Source organism: Neoarius graeffei, chromosome 19 (assembly GCF_027579695.1).
Source record: "Neoarius graeffei isolate fNeoGra1 chromosome 19, fNeoGra1.pri, whole genome shotgun sequence".
Classification (NCBI taxonomy): domain Eukaryota; kingdom Metazoa; phylum Chordata; class Actinopteri; order Siluriformes; family Ariidae; genus Neoarius; species Neoarius graeffei.
In genome coordinates, this window is record NC_083587.1 from 20,028,798 (window position 1) to 20,050,510 (window position 21,713).

General features: G+C 42.2%; 1 protein-coding gene across 2 annotated transcripts in view; it reads left to right on the forward strand.

Moving 5' to 3' along the window:
• spata13 (spermatogenesis associated 13) overlaps positions 1-21,713 on the forward strand; it is a 50,117-nt gene that overhangs the window by 11,457 nt on the left and 16,947 nt on the right. For both annotated transcript variants that reach the window (XM_060899809.1, XM_060899810.1), the window contains exons 2-7: positions 523-2,031; positions 6,018-6,059; positions 6,476-6,925; positions 11,943-12,087; positions 12,173-12,297; positions 20,141-20,320. In XM_060899809.1, the coding sequence (XP_060755792.1) occupies positions 559-2,031; positions 6,018-6,059; positions 6,476-6,925; positions 11,943-12,087; positions 12,173-12,297; positions 20,141-20,320 (2,415 nt within the window). In that variant the 5' untranslated portion in view covers positions 523-558. The remainder of the gene's footprint in view (positions 1-522; positions 2,032-6,017; positions 6,060-6,475; positions 6,926-11,942; positions 12,088-12,172; positions 12,298-20,140; positions 20,321-21,713) is intronic.

The following is a 21,713-nucleotide window of genomic DNA, read 5'->3' on the forward strand; positions in this document are numbered from 1 at the left end:
TTATTCATACCTACCAGGAAATGCACTGTTTGTATGTAGGCATGACTGGTACACCCACAGTAGCAGTAGGTCATTTATGAAGAACCTGTTTCAGATGTTATACCTGCTTATAAGAAATCTGATGCATAGTTAATTTATACTTGTGTAAGTCTCCCAAGCAACAATGACTAGAAACCTGATTAGTCATACAGATAAGGCAAAAACAGTAGGCGGAGATAAATTATGATCACCCCATCAGGTGCTGGCACGAACACGGGCAACAATAAGAGATCAAGGGTGATCAGCTGACCATATCACATCATGAGTTACTGGCGCTAGATGATTTTAGTATACATAATCTTACTAAGTAGTTAATGTGCAATTTGCCATTATTGGACATTTATATAATGCATCAGCTTAATATTTACTGCTTAGCGTTCTGCTTTTATGCTCTATACTAAAAAGGAAGTCTGATGGGTCTAAAATAGGCAGGATTGGTCTTCTTCTGCATGTATTTTAAAAACTGGCTTTTATTTTTTGCAGACAGCTCACTTAGATGGAGCCTCAACTCAGGTCATAATGTCTCTGGCTCACCCATCAAATGGTCCCTCTCTTGACCATCACCCCGAGGCTCCAGTAAGGCTTACTGGTATCTGCGGCTCCTTTGAGACGGAGAAGCGGATGAATCCAGGTGTCCCAGTGAGGCCAGTCGACTCTGAGGCCTGCTGTGAGAAACGTGGACTCAATGGCATGAACACTCATCCATGGTGCACCCCTGTCATTGCTGATGCACAAGATGTATCATGTCCCTCCAAAAATGTGCGTATCTTTTCCTTCCAGCGAAAGCATGGTGCGACAGGCCCTGAGCGGACACCACTTCGAGGCCCAGCCAGTGCTTCGCAGGCATGGCCAGGTCTCCATTTCATGGGTTCCTTCAAAAAGTTGCGCTCTTCCGTCCTTCAGGGCATCCAGAACAGGGGCAGTGTGACAGGAGACAATCATGAGAAAGACTTGTCCTTTACCAATGAGGAGAGCAACGGTTTCTTAGTAACCAAAAGAAATTTTGGAAACAGTCAAACTAATGGGAAGACGGTACCAATGGTTAGCAACGTGGTATCTACAACTGCACCAAGTATATGTGTTTTAGATGAAGATGATGATTATGAAGAAGATGGGTATGGCCTACAGAGGAACTCGCACTTCTCAAGGAGTATACGTAGAGCTTATGGAGCAGGACGCATCTCCCTGTTGGACAATGGACGAAACCAGTCAGAAAGTCGTAATGCTCAAGAACCCGCTTCTCGCAGTCGACCCTGCAGCTCCGTGGAACCCATTGGGCCCAATGTCATTTTTGGTACCGATGTGAAGGCCTTGAGTAGACTAAGCAAAAGTGCTGACAACTTGCACATATTCAAGAGTCCTTTCAAACGCAAAGTACCCTCGACTCAGCCCCAGAGCCTGGAAGATTCCAGCACCCCAGGTTTCCAGAGAACAGCTAGTGCTTCATCTGTAGATGTGCAGGAATGTGTATCGGGTCAGTGTAGAGGCGTGCGGGGAAAGATGCTCAAACTCATCGGCAGTTTATCAGATCTGTCTGTCAACCGTAAATTGAACCCTGGCTCCACCCCCACATCTCCCTTATCAGCCCTCAGTCAGCTCCATGATGACTACTCCCGCAGGACTCCCTGTGTTCCTGCTAGCGAGCGCCAACGCAGGCCCCCACCCTCATATACCTGTCCGTCTGACAAGCAGAAAGTACAGGCTGATGTTCATAGCGACACCCTGGCTATACAGCCCAATTCCTCAGTACCCATTACCATTAATTCCTTCAATGATCAGGTTCCTGAGTGTTCCAGCTCCACAGAACAGGTCTCCGCTTCTAATAGCCAGCTTCCAGTGAACCCACCAACTTCTTGTTCTATTCCCCCCGTCACACCTGTCACAGGAAATTGTGGGTCTGTGGAAGAAGAGCAAAATGTGAAAACAGACGTTATTCAGGATATTCCGGATGGACAGGAGCAGAGACTGGACAGCATTAAAGTAAACTTGGAGGTAAGACACTATCATACATGGTGTTAAATAATCGGTCGCTCGGTCGGCTGATGTGTTAAATGGAAGTCTGTATGGCCAGAATGAAGGCCAAGAGTTTATTTTAGAATTCTGAGAAAACCTAGGATAAAGTTTGCATCTGAATTTGGCAACTACATGACCGAAGATGTGAGGTAGCGGATTCTTTATCACAGATGTCTTTAAAAGTAGGGAAGCTGTTAGTTTGGGGCATTAATTAGGGACGCGCCAATTGCACTTTTTTCATTATGGATATCAAGCTGCTTGGGGCGGCACGGTGGTGTAGTGGTTAGCGCTGTCGCCTCACAGCAAGAAGGTCCGGGTTCGAGCCCCGTGGCCGGCGAGGGCCTTCCTGTGCGGAGTTTGCATGTTCTCCCCGTGTCTGCGTGGGTTTCCTCCGGGTGCTCCGGTTTCCCCCACAGTCCAAAGACATGCAGGTTAGGTTAACTGGTGACTCTAAATTGACCGTAGGTGTGAATGAGAGTGTGAATGGTTGTCTGTGTCAGCCCTGTGATGACCTGGCGACTTGTCCAGGGTGTACCCCACCTTTCGCCCGTAGTCAGCTGGGATAGGCTCCAGCTTGCCTGCGACCCTGTAGAACAGGATAAAGTGGCTTGAGATGAGATATCAAGCTGCTTTCTTTGCAACATCTGTCAGTCATCATCACATATTGTCACCGCTATTAAATTTGTCAGGGTTCAGAATTGGAAAAGTTGGTCAAAATCCAAGACAGTACAGTTCTAGTGCTTGTTTGCTTTGATACCAATGTTCATCTCCATCAGGCACATGCCAAGTCATTATTTCATTGATAAAAAGTATCATAACCAAATATGAGGGCGGCACGGTGGTGTAGTGGTTAGCGCTGTCGCCTCACAGCAAGAAGGTCCTGGGTTCGAGCCCCGGGGCCGGCGAGGGCCTTTCTGTGTGGAGTTTGCATGTTCTCCCCGTGTCCGCGTGGGTTTCCTCCGGGTGCTCCGGTTTCCCCCACAGTCCAAAGACATGCAGGTTAGGTTAACTGGTGACTCTAAATTGACCGTAGGTGTGAATGTGAGTGTGAATGGTTGTCTGTGTCTATGTGTTAGCCCTGTGATGACCTGGCGACTTGTCCAGGGTGTACCCCGCCTTTCGCCCGTAGTCAGCTGGGATAGGCTCCGGCTTGCCTGCGACCCTGTAGAAGGATAAAGCGGCTAGAGATAATGAATGAATGAACCAAATATGATGTATGAAGGCAAAAAATGAGGAAATTGTGTTCGATAACTGCTTTTTTTTTTTTTTCCAAAAGCCTTTGTGTGAATATGTTTAACAGTTTACTAACTTCAAGTAGTGAAATAAAAATTATTAGCTGTAATTCAAATAAAAATCAGTGGCAGTGGTGGCTCAGCAGTTAATACTCTGGGTTACTGATCAGAAGGTCTGGGGTTCAAGCCCCAGCACCACTGTTGGGTAGTGCCTTTAGCAAGGCCCTTAATCCTCTCTGTTCCAGGGGGCTGAATCATGGCTGGCCCTGCGCTCTGACCCCTGCTTCCTAATGAGCTGGGATATGTGAAGAAAAGAATTTCACTGTGCTGAAATGCACATGTAAAGAAATGCTGTCGACCAAAAACGTAATGAAATGAAATGTTTCAACATGGAAAAAATACTATAAACAGTAATCAGTAAGCCATAATAAATGAAACAAAGCCAATATTTGGTGTGAGACGGCCCTTTGCTTTTAAGAAAAAAATAGTAGTCTGAGGTCCAGTGAGTGCAGTTTGATGCGGAAATGAGCTGTAGGTTTTACTGAGCGTCTTACAGAACCAGCCACAGTTCTTCTGGACACTTTGACTGTCACACTCACTTCTTCGTTTTGCACCAAAACCCAGCAGCCTTCATTATGTTTTCTTTTTTTTTAATCTGAAAAGTGCTCTCTTATGGAATATGCTGCTCAGATACAAACATTTTTTTTCTGTAATATTTAATTTTGTGCTGGAAAACCCCCCGAACGTTTGGACTCTGAAATGTTTTGACTCGATAATGTAGAAGTCATAAAATAGAAATTTATAACACAGTTTGTGTGAAATTAAAATGGGGGCCTGAGACTTTTGCACAGTACTGTGTGTGTGACCAAGTTTCTTCAACATCAATTTATTTAGATAATTTGCTTTTACAAACCATCAGGTGCCATCTTTATTGAAAGTACAGCCTTTTCCTCAGATACCTCACTCCCTAGCAGCAGTGCATTAATGTTGATGGTGTTTATCTCTAGGCATTTATTATGACTAATTAAACAGAAATATCCAGTTATGAGTAAGAAGCTAGTGAATTGTATCTTTTCTGTTCTGTCAGGTTCTACTCAAGAAATATAATTTTTAGGAAAAAGCAGCTAGAAAAGGTTTTCTTGGCAGATCTGATAGCCTAAGGCAAAGCATAAAGCATCCTCAGGGATGGAGCAGGTATTAGTGTCTGTCTGTCTGTCTGTCTGTCATCCTCATAGTCGAGGGTCGGCGATCCAGGAAGCCATCAACTCGCGTCCATGAATTTTCTTGGATTATTGTAGCACGCCGGAGGGACCAAAACCATTATCTGGTCGCAGATACACATACACACCTATGGGCAATGTAGAGTAGCCAGTTGACCTAATCTGCATGTTTTTGGACTGTGGGAGGAAACCGGAGAACCCTGATACCCTTTTTCCACCAAATCAGTTCCAGGGCTGGTTCGGGGCCAGTGCTGGTGCTGGTTCACAACTCGTTCAACTTGCGAACCAGCTGAGAACCAGTTTGCTTTTCCATAGCTCGCGGTGCTAAGGGGAGCCACGTCATTACGTCACTGTATACGTCAGTTACGTCGCTGCGTTTGCATAAACCTTGGCGCGAACATCGAAGCAACAACAACACGAAGAAGAAGAAGCAGCAACAACAACAATAATGGATGACTGCTGCTTTACTGCATCCATGATATCTCGTCGCTTATTTAAAAATGGCGCCCTCTCGCGGTCTTGCTATTGTTGTTGGTCTTAACAATTCCGCCCCCTCGCTGACGTAAGCAGTTCTTTCCTCTAGCCCAGCAAAGAGCTGGTGCTACCCTGGAACCGGTTTTTCTGGCCCAGAGCCAGTTCTTTGTCAGTGGAAACAGAAAACCCGGTTCCAAACTAAGCACTCTGCCCCGAACCAGCCCTGGAACTGATTTGGTGGAAAAGGGGTAAGAGAGAACAAGGAGAGCATGCAGACTCCACACAGAAAGGCAACAGTCGGCTGCTGGGCTCGAACCCAGAATCTTCTTGCTGTGAGGTGACAGTGCTAACCACTACACCGCCATGCCCCCAAGTAATGAAATTAGTGTCTACCACTGGGGAACTGGATGATATTGGGTCAGTTGAGTGGCATTGACTTTTATTATCAGAGTTGATAAGTAGCAATGGAGACAGATTGTATTCAGCGAAGTACGTGGATGAATTGTATGTAGCTTGCGTCAGACATCTAGTTGACCCCTGTACTTGCCATTGCGATCTCACATATTGGCAGAATAATCATGGGCCAAATGCCAAAGACAGCTATGGTTCTCTGTCTTAATCCATGTAGCATGAGCAATATTTATTATTAAGCCACTGGACTCATTGAACATTTCACTTTTATGAAGTGTTGGCTTGGGGTTCTGATGGTTGTAAACACTTAGTTGTGTCACTCAGATGGCACAGCTGTAATGTTCTTGACGAGGGTTAATGATTACTTGGGGTTTATGATTAGCACTGTTGCTTAAACACAGCTCCTAGACCTGACTCTGGACACTTATCAGCTCGCCCAAGGTTCAAAGTCCAAGAAATGCACCAGACGCACACGGGCGCAGACACACGCCGGTCTTACGATTATGCTTCAGTAGAGTCTAAGGGAATGGCCCCAAGAGCACAAGCTGCTCTGTTTGTTTGTGTTTAGAAGTGTCTTCATGTGTGTGTGTGTGTCACCATGGTGCTGATCCACTGTGTGCCATTTCAGTGCATCTGGAAGACTCCGGAGAGAGAGGGTGAAAATCTAGAGGTAAGCTGTCTTTTTAATCCCTTAGCGGAAAGGTGTTAGAAGGGAGCATCATGTCAGCAGGATATGATTTTAGAACAATTAGACCTTTAAAGCATGGACTGTCTTTTACACCCTCATTAGCAACACAAATTAAAGATGTTTTTCTTGGTTGAAAGCTGTCTATTTCCTGAAACTGATCTTCATGCGGTTAATCTCTAAATGCAATCTTTCTGCAGCTACTACCGACTTGGTTTTATTCCTTTTGTTGCCAATGTGAGAAATATTGTGATGTTCATAATCAGTTAACGCGTACAACTTAGGAAATCAAACCATCTCTATTAATTACAATGGAATATTCAGTTCTGTTTATTTATTTTATTTATTTATTTTAAATCTGTGTTGAAGTCGTTCTCTAAAAGTGCGCACGTTTATTCCAGACACCGTCCGGAGACTCGTCTTTCACAGACCTCCGAAAGGTCAACGATGAAGGATGCAGTGACTCGGTGTTCGTTAGTCCTCCTGTCACACCCACCTGTGCTGCAGAGTCGCCCTTGGTGACAACACCAACCTCGCCAGCCTCCTCTTCTTGCGACACGCCTATCTCTGCCGTGCCCAGGAAGAGGGCGAACAGAAACAAACCTCGACCAATCTCAGACTACGGACAGCTCATGTGCAGAAAGTATACTGTCCCCAAGGAGGAAGTGGAACTCCAGGGTGATGCTCAGGAGGAGTGTAATGCTAACGATGCACATGCTAATTTGCATATTCAAGAGGACAGCTGTTTGAATGGACTCACAGACAGCAGGAAGAGGCGACCTATCTCGGTGATAGGAGGAGTGGATCTGTTTGCATCTCCGGTTGAGAAGGAAGATGCTGATTTACCTTCTGTAAGCCTTCCTTTATTCATTTTTTTTTTTTTTAAACCTTTTAATTGGTAATCAATCCTAAGCTTTCAGGTGAACAACACTGAAGCCATCAGCACATTTTAGAACGCACTCTAATTAGAAATGAATGAATCATTTGCGGCCATGACTTCTTTTTTTTTTTGCCATGTATTGTCCTGGAGCAAGTTGGATCCTGTACTCACTTAAGTTATAGCAGCTAAGTTAAGAAAGTGTAAACCCCTCCATTCTCCTACAAAGCGCTGACACTGGAGACTCCTTCCATCAATGTTAAACATCTTTTCATCTCATTATCTGTAACCGCTTTATCCTGTTCTACAGGGTCGCAGGCAAGCTGGAGCCCATCCCAGCTGACTATGGGAGAAAGGCGGGGTACACCCTGGACAAGTCGCCAGGTCATCACAGGGCTGACACATAGACACAGACAACCATTCACACTCACATTCGCACCTACGGTCAATTTAGAGTCACCAGTTAACCTAACCTGCATGTCTTTGGACTGTGAGGGAAACCGGAGCACCCGGAGGAAACCCACGCGGACACGGGGGGAACATGCAAACTCCGCACAGAGAGGCCCTCGCCGGCCACGGGGCTCGAACCCGGACCTTCTTGCTGTGAGGCGACAGCGCTAACCACTACACCACTTTCGTATCAATTACAAGAAATTAATTCCAAATAGTTGGCTTGAATTTGACCTGGCTAGCTAATGTACATTGTGAGAACTCAATAGTTTTTGCGTCGCTAATTACCTTAAAGCATATTACAAGCTAGTCTTAGTTGAACAGCCAGTGTAGTGTAATGTAATGTAATGTAGCTTTATCATAATATTTTGTTTGCCGTGAAAACATGCTAGCTAGCTAAGCTTTAAAGTGCCATTCCACCATTGGATGTATTCTTTGGCATAAAATACAATATATTTTGACAACATATATAAATGGTATCACTAGATAGAGAAATCTTTTAGCTTCAAAATGATATATCAAACATAATTTTTTGACAACGACAAGTATATTAATTTTGCGACCAAAGTCACCTACCCTTTTAATTTCCACGCGTGATGTCATCGGCAGGTTCCCCTTCTTGTGTACCACGTGACGTGTGACGTGGCACATATTATCAGCAATGGCGGATAGAACGCGATAAAAATAATACCAATAAATCTAGCTAATACCAATAAATCTAGCTAACTGAAAGATTAACTCGAAATTTTTCGCAATTTTTTTTGGTCCCCATATACGAGGAGAAATGACTCTCTCACTTTGGGGGTTTCCTGGTCTAAAAGTAGACCGACACGTGGTACACAAGAAGGGGAACCTGCCGATGACCTCACGTTTCACTACCGCGTGGAAATTAAAAGGGTAGGTGACTTTAGTCGCAAAATTAATATACTTGTCGTTGTCAAATTATGTGTGATATATCACTTTGAAGCTAAAAGATTTCTCTGTCTAGTCATGTTGTCATAACATGTATTGTATTTTATGCCAAAGAATACATCCAATGGTGGAATGGCACTTTAAAGTACTAGCTAATTTTACCCTAGTATTTTCATACATGATATTATTTATTCAAATTAGCTTGTATTACCAACTAAACTGCAAACTAAGGTGTTCTGACTGAGTGTCAGGTGACATGTTTGACCAAAGCTGGATCTTCTGAATCTTCAAAACTATGCCCATAGAAACTGAGTCGCACTAAAAGCATGACTGAAGTAATGACTGATTTTAAAAATATAAATAAATAAAGGAGGTTTTTTTTGTTTTGTTTTGTTTTTTTGTGGGGGAAGCCACAGCCTAAACAGTAGAGAAGCAGCTTTGGGACCAAAAGGTTGCCAGTTCAATTCCCTGGACCAGCAGGAATGGCTGAAGTGCCCTTGAGCAAGGTGCCTAACCCATAACTGCTCCCTGGGCTGCTGTGTCCGGGTCTTGTTGTACGTCTGTCTGGATAAGAGCGTCTGCCAAATGCCTGTCATGTAATGGAATAAAAAATAAGGCCGTGCTCAGGACTTGTCGATTGTACAGTTAGTTGTTTTCCTGTACCTAATAGATTTCTACCTGAAAGCCTCAAATCCACAGTTCCATCTGATGCACGTGCCCTGATTATTGTGAGACTGCAGTAGTCATGTTTTCTCTTTCGCTGTACACATTTTCTGACTGGCGAGGACCACCGTAGGGCATCGAGCTGAGGATTTCTTGAGGTCTAATGATGCATTCAGAACTGCGTTCAAAAGCATACAAGGAACACTGTGTTAGACTGAGTCATAATTGGCACTGAGAAAACCAGTCGAGACAAAACATAATGGGCCACTCTCGTTTCCTCATACCACAAATTCATACACATTCAAAAGTTTCTGCAGTTTTCAATGACCTCACTGAACAAGCCCAACTTAAAGGAACACTTCAGCGATTTTCAGCCTGATCTCGATCTGTCTTATCCGAAGTGTGTGATAACTACATCCCCGATTCCAAAAAAGTTGGGACAAAGTACAAATTGTAAATAAAAACGGAATGCAATAATTTACAAATCTCAAAAACTGATATTGTATTCACAATAGAACATAGACAACATATCAAATGTCGAAAGTGAGACATTTTGAAATTTCATGCCAAATATTGTCTCATTTGAAATTTCATGACAGCAACACATCTCAAAAAAGTTGGGACAGGGGCAATAAGAGGCTGGAAAAGTTAAAGGTACAAAAAAGGAACAGCTGGAGGACCAAACTGCAACTCATTAGGTCAATTGGCAATAGGTCATTAACATGACTGGGTATAAAAAGAGCATCTTGGAGTGGCAGCAGCTCTCAGAAGTAAAGATGGGAAGAGGATCACCAATCCCCCTAATTCTGCGCCGACAAATAGTGGAGCAATATCAGAAAGGAGTTCGACAGTGTAAAATTGCAAAGAGTTTGAATATATCATCATCTACAGTGCATAATATCATCAAAAGATTCAGAGAATCTGGAAGAATCTCTGTGCGTAAGGGTCAAGGCCGGAAAACCATACTGGGTGCCCCTGATCTTCGGGCCCTTAGACGGCACTGCATCACATACAGGCATGCTTCTGTATTGGAAATCACAAAATGGGCTCAGGAATATTTCCAGAGAACATTATCTGTGAACACAATTCACCGTGCCATCCGCCGTTGCCAGCTAAAACTCTCTAGTTCAAAGAAGAAGCCGTATCTAAACACGATCCAGAAGCGCAGACGTCTTCTCTGGGCCAAGGCTCATTTAAAATGGACTGTGGCAAAGTGGAAAACTGTTCTGTGGTCAGACGAATCAAAATTTGAAGTTCTTTATGGAAATCAGGGACGCCGTGTCATTTGGACTAAAGAGGAGAAGGACGACCCAAGTTGTTATCAGCGCTCAGTTCAGAAGCCTGCATCTCTGATGGTATGGGGTTGCATTAGTGCGTGTGGCATGGGCAGCTTACACATCTGGAAAGACCCCATCAATGCTGAAAGGTATATCCAGGTTCTAGAGCAACATATGCTCCCATCCAGACGACGTCTCTTTCAGGGAAGACCTTGCATTTTCCAACATGACAATGCCAAACCACATACTGCATCAATTACAGCATCATGGCTGTGTAGAAGAAGGGTCCGGGTACTGAACTGGCCAGCCTGCAGTCCAGATCTTTCACCCATAGAAAACATTTGGCGCATCATAAAACGGAAGATACGACAAAAAAGACCTAAGTCAGTTGAGCAACTAGAATCCTACATTAGACAAGAATGGGTTAACATTCCTATCCCTAAACTTGAGGAACTTGTCTCCTCAGTCCCCAGATGTTTACAGACTGTTGTAAAGAGAAAAGGGGATGTCTCACAGTGGTAAACATGGCCTTGTCCCAACTTTTTTGAGATGTGTTGTTGTCATGAAATTTAAAATCACCTAATTTTTCTCTTTAAATGATACATTTTCTCAGTTTAAACATTTGATATGTCATCTATGTTCTATTCTGAATAAAATATGGAATTTTGAAACTTCCACATCATTACATTCCGTTTTTATTTACAATTTGTACTTTGTCCCAACTTTTTTGGAATCGGAGTTGTAGATAACAAAAATGTCAAGAACAAAGAAAGCTGTTTACTCCAAACTCATTTCTGATGGCCAGGACAGGTGTTACATTCTTTCAAAAGCATTTTAGTGATGTAACACACATTCAACACAATGCAGCAGCTGTTCTGCATTCACAGTAAATGTTAACGGGAGACAGAAACGAGAGGAAGTCTTACCAAAGCTGTTCTTATTAATGATCCAACTCCATCTCACTGTAATAAATAGTTCTGGTTACTTACGTGATGTTATTCCAGATGTTTGGTTTGGTTGTATCATTGAGCCATGAGAACTAAAAAAACTATGCTGGTAATAATATTGCCATGACGACAGATTCTTCCATTTTTAAGAGGACCGATTTAAAGAGAGAACGATATTGCGGATTTCGTAAGAATTTTGGACATTTTTCAGCCCGATGTTTTGATCAGTTTTGTAACTGCCCATGAGGATGCAGTCAGTAGGTTTTCATTTCTTTTCTCCAGGCAGTGTTGAAATTCTTGTCTGTGGTAATCGCACACACGTTACAGATGCGGTGGAAAGGGATGACGTTAAAAGGTGCTGGAGTATTCCTTTAATAGAGGCTTTAATCCTGTGTTAGAAGGTTATCACACCCCCTAAACGTGCCATAGCAAGTGAGGTGCATAGTCGATACTCATCTTCAGTGTGGTATCAGTGGCTCTGTATTTTTATGGCGTAATGATGTGATGTTATTTTTTTCATCTGCATTAACTTGATCAGTGGGTTTTGTGTTTTAGGGAGCTGATTAAAAACTGCCTCGAATAGGTGATGACTCAACATAGTGTGTTCAGATGAACGTGACATGTCATGTTTATATTTTTCGGGTCATTGCTCTTTACAGGACAGTCACTGAACTCTTTGTGAACATAAACCATGGTGAATAAGTGATTTAAGTGAAATTGTGGTCCTGTTGCTTTTCCGTAGCCTGTCACTCGACCCCCTGTACCCTCTCACGGCGTGCCTCCATACCGTGCCGTATCCGCCCGCCTGCGCCCCTGCGTCTTCTCCCAGAGCACACCGACGGGCTTGGACCGGGTGGGCCGCCGCACAAAGCACCGAGTCCTCAGTGGTGAGTGTATGTGTGTGTGTGTGTGTAGAAGAGAATTGTTCTGTGTAACATGAAAGGTTAATGTGTAAGTGTCCGTGCTGTGCAGATGGGAACTCGGACGGCTGCACGGGGCTGGACGACAGCGTGAGCGAGGAGGATGGCAGTTTCGAGGAGCTCACAGAAGGAAAACCGTATCTGCAGCCAGAGGTCGATCTGTCAACTTTAAACCAGGTCAGTAATCAGACACAGGCACATGTGTGTACAGGTGTGTGTGCAGTAGTAACCACTCCTGTTGTGTATATTACATCATTTAATAGCTCAGTACTGTTCCATTCTTCATACCAGTTAAATATAACTGATTAGAAGTTGTCGATTAATTTTCTTCACTTTCTACAACATTATAAACAGATTTAAAAATATGACGTGCTGTGCTTTTAATAAATAAAAACAATTTAGTTGTAGTATTGCTAAGGTATCAAGGAGCTGATTTTTTTTTTTTTTTTTAAAGCATGCTGGACTTGCTCTTATAGGAAAAGTTTGTAGCGGTAACAAACGCCATCAACGGCCCACTCTGTTGATTATTTTTCTATAACAGCATGACACTACATGATTTGTTCCTTAAAGGAACAGTCCACCATACTTCCATAATGAAATATGTTCTTTTCTGAATTGAGACGAGCTGATCCGTACCTCTCTGAGCTTTGCGCGACCTCCCAGTCAGTCAGACGCGCTGTTACTCCTGTTAGCAATGTAGCTAGGCTCAGTATGGCCAATGGTATTTTTTGGGGCTGTAGTTAGATGCGACCAAACTCTTCCACGTTTTTCCTGTTTACATAGGTTTATATGACCAGTGATATGAAACAAGTTCAGTTACACAAATTGAAACGTGGCGATTTTCTATGCTATGGAAAGTCCGCACTATAATGACAGGCGTACTAACACCTTCTGCGCGCTTCGGCAGCGCATTGATATCTGCACTCAGGAGTGACATACTGAGCCTAGCTACATTCCTAACAGGAGTAAACAGGAGTAACAGCGCGTCTGACTGACTGGGAGGTCGCGCAAAGCTCGGAGAGGTACGGATCAGCTCGTCTCAATTCAGAAAAGAACATTTTTCATTGTGGAAGTACGGTGGACTGTTCCTTTAAGCCTAGGTCACAACCGGACGTACGATTTTTTGGCCGTGCGATTTTTGGCGTTTCCCAAATTGCTGCGTTTTTTTTTTTTTTGTTGTTTGTTTGTTTTTTGTGGAGAAAGACGCACGTTGGCCGTAAGTTTGTCTTGCAACCTGAAAAAACCGTAAGCGCCCGTAGAGTTTGTTTGACATGACAAAGAACCTCTGCGGCCGGTCTGCGGCTCGAAAATCAGCACGTCACACGCGCACCCTCCGTGCGTTTCTTGCGTTTTTTGCACGTAGACCGGCCGTAGGAGCACGTACGGCCGGTTGTGACCGAGGCTTTACTTATTGCACTGTGTGACCCTGTGTGGTTCTATTATATAAAATCCGTTACATACCGTAGCAGCTTCAGGTGTAAAAACCTGTGTGTATGCACAAAGTCCCGCCCACAAAAATTCCAAGTTTCACAATTGGCTGAAACAGAGTGACCGTAGTGAAAACAAAAAGGAATACATTTTAAGTTGTCCTTTATTTTATGTTACCTAAAAAAAAAATAACTCGAGCTATGTGTAAGTAACAGTACATTGAACTCTAAAAGTATTCGCACCCTTTATGAAAACAAGACACAAACATTTAGGGTCTCTCTTTTTCCTTCCCCTCCGTCAGCATGCTCACAATTACTGCTGAATTTCCAAAACAACTTCCCTTGAAGCATGCTGAGAATTCTCAAGTCGAGCGCACTTCTACGGCTGCAAGGATTACAAGGGTTGCATCATTTTTATTAGACAGAAATGTCCTTAGGGAGTTGTGAGAATCCATGCTGTGGCATGTCAGATTGATTGATTATTTTTATACAGCTTGAGCATATGAGGTAAAGCGTCGATCTGGATCGTACGTGATCACAGACGAAAAGTGTTCATAAAGTATTCCACTTCAAGTTTGCAGCACATCACATGTTCACACGTTGCAGTGTATGTACAGTACCAGTCAAAAGTTTGGAAACGCATTCAAATTCGACGTTTTTATTTTTTTTCCTACATTGTAGAACAATACTGAACTCATCAAAACTATAAAATAACATATGGAATTCTATGGTAAACAAAAAAGTATTAAAAAAACAACAGGTTTCATCTTTTAGATTCTTCAAATTCGTCACTATTTACCTTGATAACAGCTTTGCACACTGTTGGCATTATCTGAACCAGCTTCATGAGGTCGTCACCCGGAATGCTTCTCAATTAACAGGTGTGTCTGTCAAAAATTGAATTTCTTGCCTTCTTAATGCATTTGACACCATCAACCAGTAAAGAGTAAATAATAAAAATACAGTAAATAGCCCTGTTCGACAACTGTAGTGATCCATATTATGTCAAGAACCACTCAACTGAGTAAAGAGAAATAACAGTCAGTCATTATTTTAAGACACGAAGTGTCTTTTAGTTAATTAAAATAAAGAAAAAACATCGAATTTGAAGGTGTTTCCAAACTTTTGACTGGTACTGTATATATGTGTTTATTCTATCCACATTCACTGGATATGAGCAATTGCGCGCTCTGATTGGCTACTCTACTACTAGGCTATCAGCTCATGTACCATGAGGAGAGAAAAACAAAATGGTGGAGCGTGTTGCCGAACCAGCCAAGGACCAAATAAAAACTCTACTCAAAAACAAAACCCCAAAAAATACAAAAAAAGCAACAAAATATGAAATAAAAGTATTAGATGGTAAGAACGTATCTTTTTTTTTTTCAGGAATTATTATAGCATTTTTCACAAATTGCTCCTGTCATTTCACCAGTTTGTTTGCATTCTAAGCGGAAATTATTTTGTTGGACATTTTGTATAAAGTTTTTATTATCCCCCCTGGCTGAAAGGCCCAAAGGGGGATTATGTCGTGGTGATTTCCATCCGTCCATCCATCCTGGGAAGGGTGCTCACTCTCTGAAATCAACTCCTCTCACGATTTTTGGAGGAATTTCATGAAACTTGGCAGGATTCGTTGTTGTATGTTGGTAATATGCAGATTGTAATTTTGTTAAATTGGGTCACATTTTACCAGAGTTACAGCCCTTGATTAACAAAATTATGCTTTGACAATTTCATGAGAGCGTGTTTTCCTTCTGAAATCAACTCCTCTCACAATTGTTGGAGGAATTTCACCAAACTTGGCAAAAGGCATTGTTATATGTCGGTAATACGTATATTGTTATTTTGTTCAATTCGGTCACATTTTACCAGAGTTGTGGCCCTTGATTAACAGACTTGTACTTTTGCAATTTCATGAAGGTGCGCTCGCCTTCTGACATCGACTCCCCTCACGATTTTTGGACGAATTTCTCGAAGCTTGGCAGAAGGCCTTGTTATATGACGGTAATACGCAGATTGCGATTTAATTTTGTTTCTGAAAATTTTCCCAGAGTTTTGAGCCTTGATTAAATAACTTGTACTTTGACAATTTCACGAGGGTGGACGTTCTTCTGAAATCAACTCCTCTCACAATTTGTGGAGGAATTTCAACGAACTTGGCAGAAGGTTTTGTTATATGACCGTTATACGCAGATTGAAATTTTGTTTAATTTGGGCAAATTTTCCCAGAGTTATGCCCTTGATTATGAACAAACTTGTACTTTGGCAGTTTCATCAAGGTGTGCTTGCTTTCTGAAATCAACCTCCCTCACAATTTTTGGAGGAATTTCAGGTAATTTGGCAAAAAGTTTTTGTCCCCCACTGGCCAAAAGGCCCGAAGGGGGATTATGTTGTGGCGATGTCCATCCATCTGTCTGTCCATCCCAGGAAGGGTACTCACCTTCTGAAATCAGCTCCTCTCAGTTTTTGGAGGAATTTCACAAAACTTAGCAGGATTCTTTGTTAAATGTCGGTAATACACATATTACAGTTTCGTTCAATTCAGTTGCATTTTATCACAGTTACGGCGTAGATGCCAGTGGGGGATATTGTATTCTTAGAGCGCTCTTGTATTTATAGAATTTGCAAAAAATAAAAATGCTCTGTTTCTCAAAATCCAGTGAATGTGGGTAGAATAAAAGAGTTATACCACTCAGTCTCATCGTACGTGGCTTATAGCTAACTCGGTGCTGCATACTTCATCAGCTATCAGCTCATGTAGGACTCGGTTTCGTGGAATAACTGTTTAAATATATATAATGTGACTGTTTGTTTGCTCTTGCACAGTTAGTGAGTGGGTCGCTTAGTGAATGCTAAGATGGTTTAAACCATGTGGATTCCAAAGCGTACACGATTACAGATCTAACATTGCGTCTCCTCTTAGCAAGAAGCCAACTCCAGCTTGAAGTCTGTTCCCAACACTCCTGAGCCAGCTCATCCTGACCACAGCATGAGTCACTCATTTGCCCATCATGGGCTATTTGCATGTGGAATAAATGAAAATGCATTCCATGAACTAAATGAATTCATTCTCAGAAGGAGCCTTTGTTCCAAATTGCATGTACTCAATCGCTCCAATTGCATTTGTCCCTGAAAAGAGTTGGCTTTCTTAACCACAGCATGGAGAAAGTTTACGAGTCTAAGGGTTGGGATTATTCCTTCCCCTACAGATGAACTGATTCCTTTAGGTATCCCTTTCTAAAGTCGGCCACAGTTTACTACAGGATATCTCTTGGAAATCTAACTCGGCTCATAAACCATTCTTTATCACGGGCCAATAAATTAATTAATAAATGCGCTTGACCACTGAGTACAAGATGCATGAGAAAGTGCTCCATCTTAAGTCTGTAAATTACTGTCTTTTGGCAGGACCAACACTTATGATGTTTTATGTTGGTGTCTTTTTTTTTTTTTATGCTTTTTCCATTAGTACAAACTTAGACTTGATTGTTTACACTTTAAATTTTCCGTCCATTAATTAATTAATTCATTCATTCATTAATTCATTCATTCAAGTGCTTTATCCTGAACATGATCCGAGACGTGAGGCCATGCAACAGACAGAACAGATATGATATATAATATGTTTTTCCAATGTGCTGCTTGGCAGTGAGAAATGAAATCCCAACCAAACTGAATAAACATGGTCTAAAGTTTTCCTGCCATCATGCACCTTTTGTCAAATTAAGGTTTTAAATATCCCCAAATTCATGTGAAGACAGGCATGAAAAAATAATTTGAGTATTCATCTCATACTTCAGTCATGTTTTGCCTGTGTGTGTGTGTGTGTGTGTGTGTGTTTCTCTAGGTGGGGATTCTGATGATTTTATGTGGTCTGTGTGTGCATTACTGGGTGGGGATCTTTTTTTTTTTTTTTTTTGTGGTCGCCATGGAAGAGTGTAAAAGGATGCTGTTTGTGTTCTGCGTGTCTGTTAGCAACCAGAGTATTTATATTTTCCAGTCATTAAATGAAGTACAATGGGATGCAGTAACAAATCCACGATTCCATATTATTTCTACGGCTAAGTGAGCCATTCTGTAAGAGATGTGTGTGTGCGGAGCTCGAGCTCATTCAGACCACTGACTGGTCAAACAGAATAATCGCAGAATAGTCACGAGGCAGATGGTTTTAAAATAAACGCTAGGATTATTTCTCATCACTAGTGGAATGCATCTGTTCATAACCTTCCTATAGCAACCCACTTACTGTAAAGACACTAACAAGCGAGAAGAGTAACACACCTACTATTAAACCACTAATAGCCAAACTACCATAATTACTGGAGGGGCAAGCATATTATAAAATCAGCAAATACTGTTACTGCAGGAGTCTAAATACATAAATAATTGGCCAAAACACCATAATTACTGGAACAGCAATGCCTGTAATTAACACGCTAAGAGATGGTGAATGGCGAAGCTAACATAATTGGTGTAGTAATAGTATGGTTGTCATATCAACTCTTAACAAATAGGCTACTATAAATCTAGGAGTGTTTTAACTACCATAAATACACTAACAAATGGGGGAAATGCCATAATTCTATGAAGATTTCATGTACTCTAAATGCACTAACAAATGGACAAAGTACCGTAAATCTAGGAGTATTACAACTATCTTAAATACACGAACAAATAGGCAGTTAATTAATTATTAAGATTACTGTAAATACACAAGCAAATGGAAAGAGTACCATAAATCTTGGAGTCTTACAACCAGGGCTTTGAACCGGAATTTTTTTCCTATTGGTTCGTTCCGAACAGAAACGGAATTTTAACGTTTCCGGTTTGGGGTTCCACCATTAAATAGACGTTCCCGAACCGGTTAGAACAAAAAAATTTCGTTCCCGGAACGGTTAATTACGTTCCCTGTCAGCTGTTTAACAAATGGCTATAAAATTATGTCTCTGTCTCATCCAGCTTAAGCCAAATGTAGGCTAATTCTATTACAACCTTCATTAAATAAGACAAGAAATAATTCAAAACAATTATTATTTCAAATGTTGGCGATTTGGATTCTCAGTATGTCTTCCCATCTACACAAACAGAAAAAGTGCCAAAAATGAAAGATAATTCGTTTAGTGTGTTACCAAAGGCTAGTCAGGCCCTGTAGAGGGCTACCGCATGACGTCACCGCGCCGCGAGATTTTGTTAGGCGCCATATTGGAAGACCAAGTACACATCTATGCAAGTACATACATACATAAAACAAACTACACCTGAAATGTAGCCAGGGCCGGTTCTGCCCTAATCTGGACCCGGGTGCAACATCGCACCCCCCCCCCCCCCCCCCAAAAAAGAAAAAAAACACCAGTCTAAATCAGGACAACCATCACATAACTATAACTATAAACATTTTATATCAACTATTTTAACTAAATGGGCTATAATAAATAAGCCTGCAGGCAGCCACGGCGGGCTGCCTCAGAAAAGTAACCATTCAATGACACAACTGAAAGCCTGCAGCCATGGCGGGCTGCCTTAAAAAGTAACCATTTGTCCTACCTTAAAACTCGTTTTGCATTTTCTGCCTCCTTTTTTGTATTTTCGACCCTCCGTTTATTTTCTTTCCTTTTCTGAAAACCCGATTTGTGTCCAGACATTTTGTTCTGCTACCAACGAACTAACTCGTCAGGTCTCGTCTCTCGAGCCCGCGATGATTCCCGTGGGAGGGGCAACAACTGATACATTTTTACAAACAGCCAATAGGGAGGTTGCATCGTTCAGGCTCTTCTTTGCTCAGAGACACTCAGTAATGCAATTACTCACTAGCAGTCCACCCTCCCGCTCTCTCCATTCAATCAGCGAACGTCACACAGGAAGTGAACCCCAGCGGGTCATAGAAACTTGCGCAGGAGAAGAATGACTATTTGTAGGCTACAGAAACTTTGAGGAACGAAATAAAAACCGGTATTAACCGGTTACCATTATTTTTAATAAGCGTTTCTGTTCCGGAACATAAAAAATAATAAAGTTTCTGGTTTCGTTTCTGTTCCATGTGAAATAGAAAAAGTTCCCGGTTTTCGTTTTCGTTCCTTGAACCGGTTCAAAGCCCTGCTTACAACTACTGTAAATATACCAACAAATCATCAGACTACAAAAAAAAAAAATTAGGAACATTACTACAACAACAGCATATGAATGTAACTCTCTGTGCATTACAACTCCCACACATGCAGGGACGACTTGGCAAGCTATTATAGCTATACGAGTATTACGACTACCATAAGTATCGTAAGAAATGGACAATAAGTTGAGGAGTATTACGTCCATTGTGAATAACAGATGGGCAAACTACAACACGCCTAGGAGCATTATAGCAGCAAACAACTGTACATCTCTGAGCACTGTATTTTTGCTGGAGCAGAAATCAGGGCAACTGAAAGCATTACCATAATGCCTGTAGTAGGACGCCTAGCAAAAAACTTTACAAAGTGGTCAGTTAGATTAATGCTACAGGTATATGCATCACTTTATGTTGCGTCTGATTGTGTGGACAGTATAATATTGAGAACATCACTGAGTTCTTTTCATGTCTGTCTCCACTACAGTACATCTCATCAGGCCATGCCGTTTACGCTGAGGCCCTGTGGGATCACGTGACGATGGGCGAGCAGGAGCTGGCCTTCAAAGCTGGGGATGTCATCCGGGTGCTGGATGCCCAGGAGAAGGACTGGTGGTGGGGGTTGGTGGGCGAGCGGCAAGCCTGGTTCCCCTCCACTTTTGTGAGAGTAAGTGTGGAGTGAGCTGCGCTCGGGTTCCTAAAGAGCAACGAGTGCAGAACAAAGCCGTGTTCAGGCCACGCTGAGCCATGGAAACTCCTGAATGGCTCCTGGGGTTGAGTTAAGAGGGCATTGAAGGAGCATCACCATGGTTACGGCTATTGATTGGCAGGTGTTGCAGGAGGTGGGGGGGAGTCATGGGAACAGGAAGGTTTCTAAAGGATGGTGGAAGTGGGGTAAATTTGTCTTATGGAGCAAATATGCAGGTTTTGACCTCTTTATTTACTTTTGGACTGTCGAGTGGAACAGAACAAATATAAAGTTTGCTCAGGGTCCGAGTTAAGATATCTTAAACAAGTAAAAAAAAAAAAGTACTAGACAAGCCTATAGTATAATATAATACAGTGGTGCTTGAAAGTTTGTGAACCCTTTAGAATTTTCTACATTTCTGCATAAATATGATCTAAAACATCATCAGATTTTCACACAAGTCCTAAAAGTAGATAAAGAGAACCCAGTTAAACAAATGAGACAAAAAATATTATACTTCGTCATTTATTTATTGAGGAAAATGATCCAATATTACATATCTGTGAGTGGCAAAAGTATGTGAACCTTTGCTCTCAGTATCTGGTGTGACCCCCTTGTGCAGCAATAACCGCAACTAAACGTTTCCGGTAGCTGTTGATCAGTCCTGCACACCGGCTTGGAGGAATTTTAGCCCGTTCCTCCGTACAGAACAGCTTCAACTCTGGGATATTGGTGGGTTTCCTCACATGAACTGCTCGCTTCAGGTCCTTCCACAACATTTCAATTGGATTAAGGTCAGGACTTTGACTTGGCCATTCCAAAACATCAACTTTATTCTTCTTTAACCATTTTTGGTAGAAAGACTTGTGTGCTTAGGGTCGTTGTCTTGCTGCATGACCCACCTTCTCTTGAGATTCAGTTCATGGACAGATGTCTTGAGATATTCCTTTAGAATTGGCTGGTATAATTCAGAATTCATTGTTCCATCAATGATGGCAAGCCATCCTGGCCCAGATGCAGCAAAACAGGCCCAAACCATGATACTACCACCACCATGTTTCACAGATGGAATAAGGTTCTTATGCTGGAATGCAGTGTTTTCCTTTCTCCAAACATAACGCTTCTTATTTAAACCAAAATTCTATTTTGGTCTCATCCATCCACAGAACGTTTTTCCAATAGCCTTCTGGCTTGTCCACATGATCTTTAGCAAACTGCAGATAAGCAGCAATGTTCTTTTTGGAGAGCAGTGGCTTTCTCCTTGCAACTCTGCCATGCAGACCATTGTTGTTCAGTGTTCTCCTAATGGTGGACTCATTAACATTAGCCAATGTGAGAGAGGCCTTCAGTTGCTCAGAAGTTACCCTGGGGT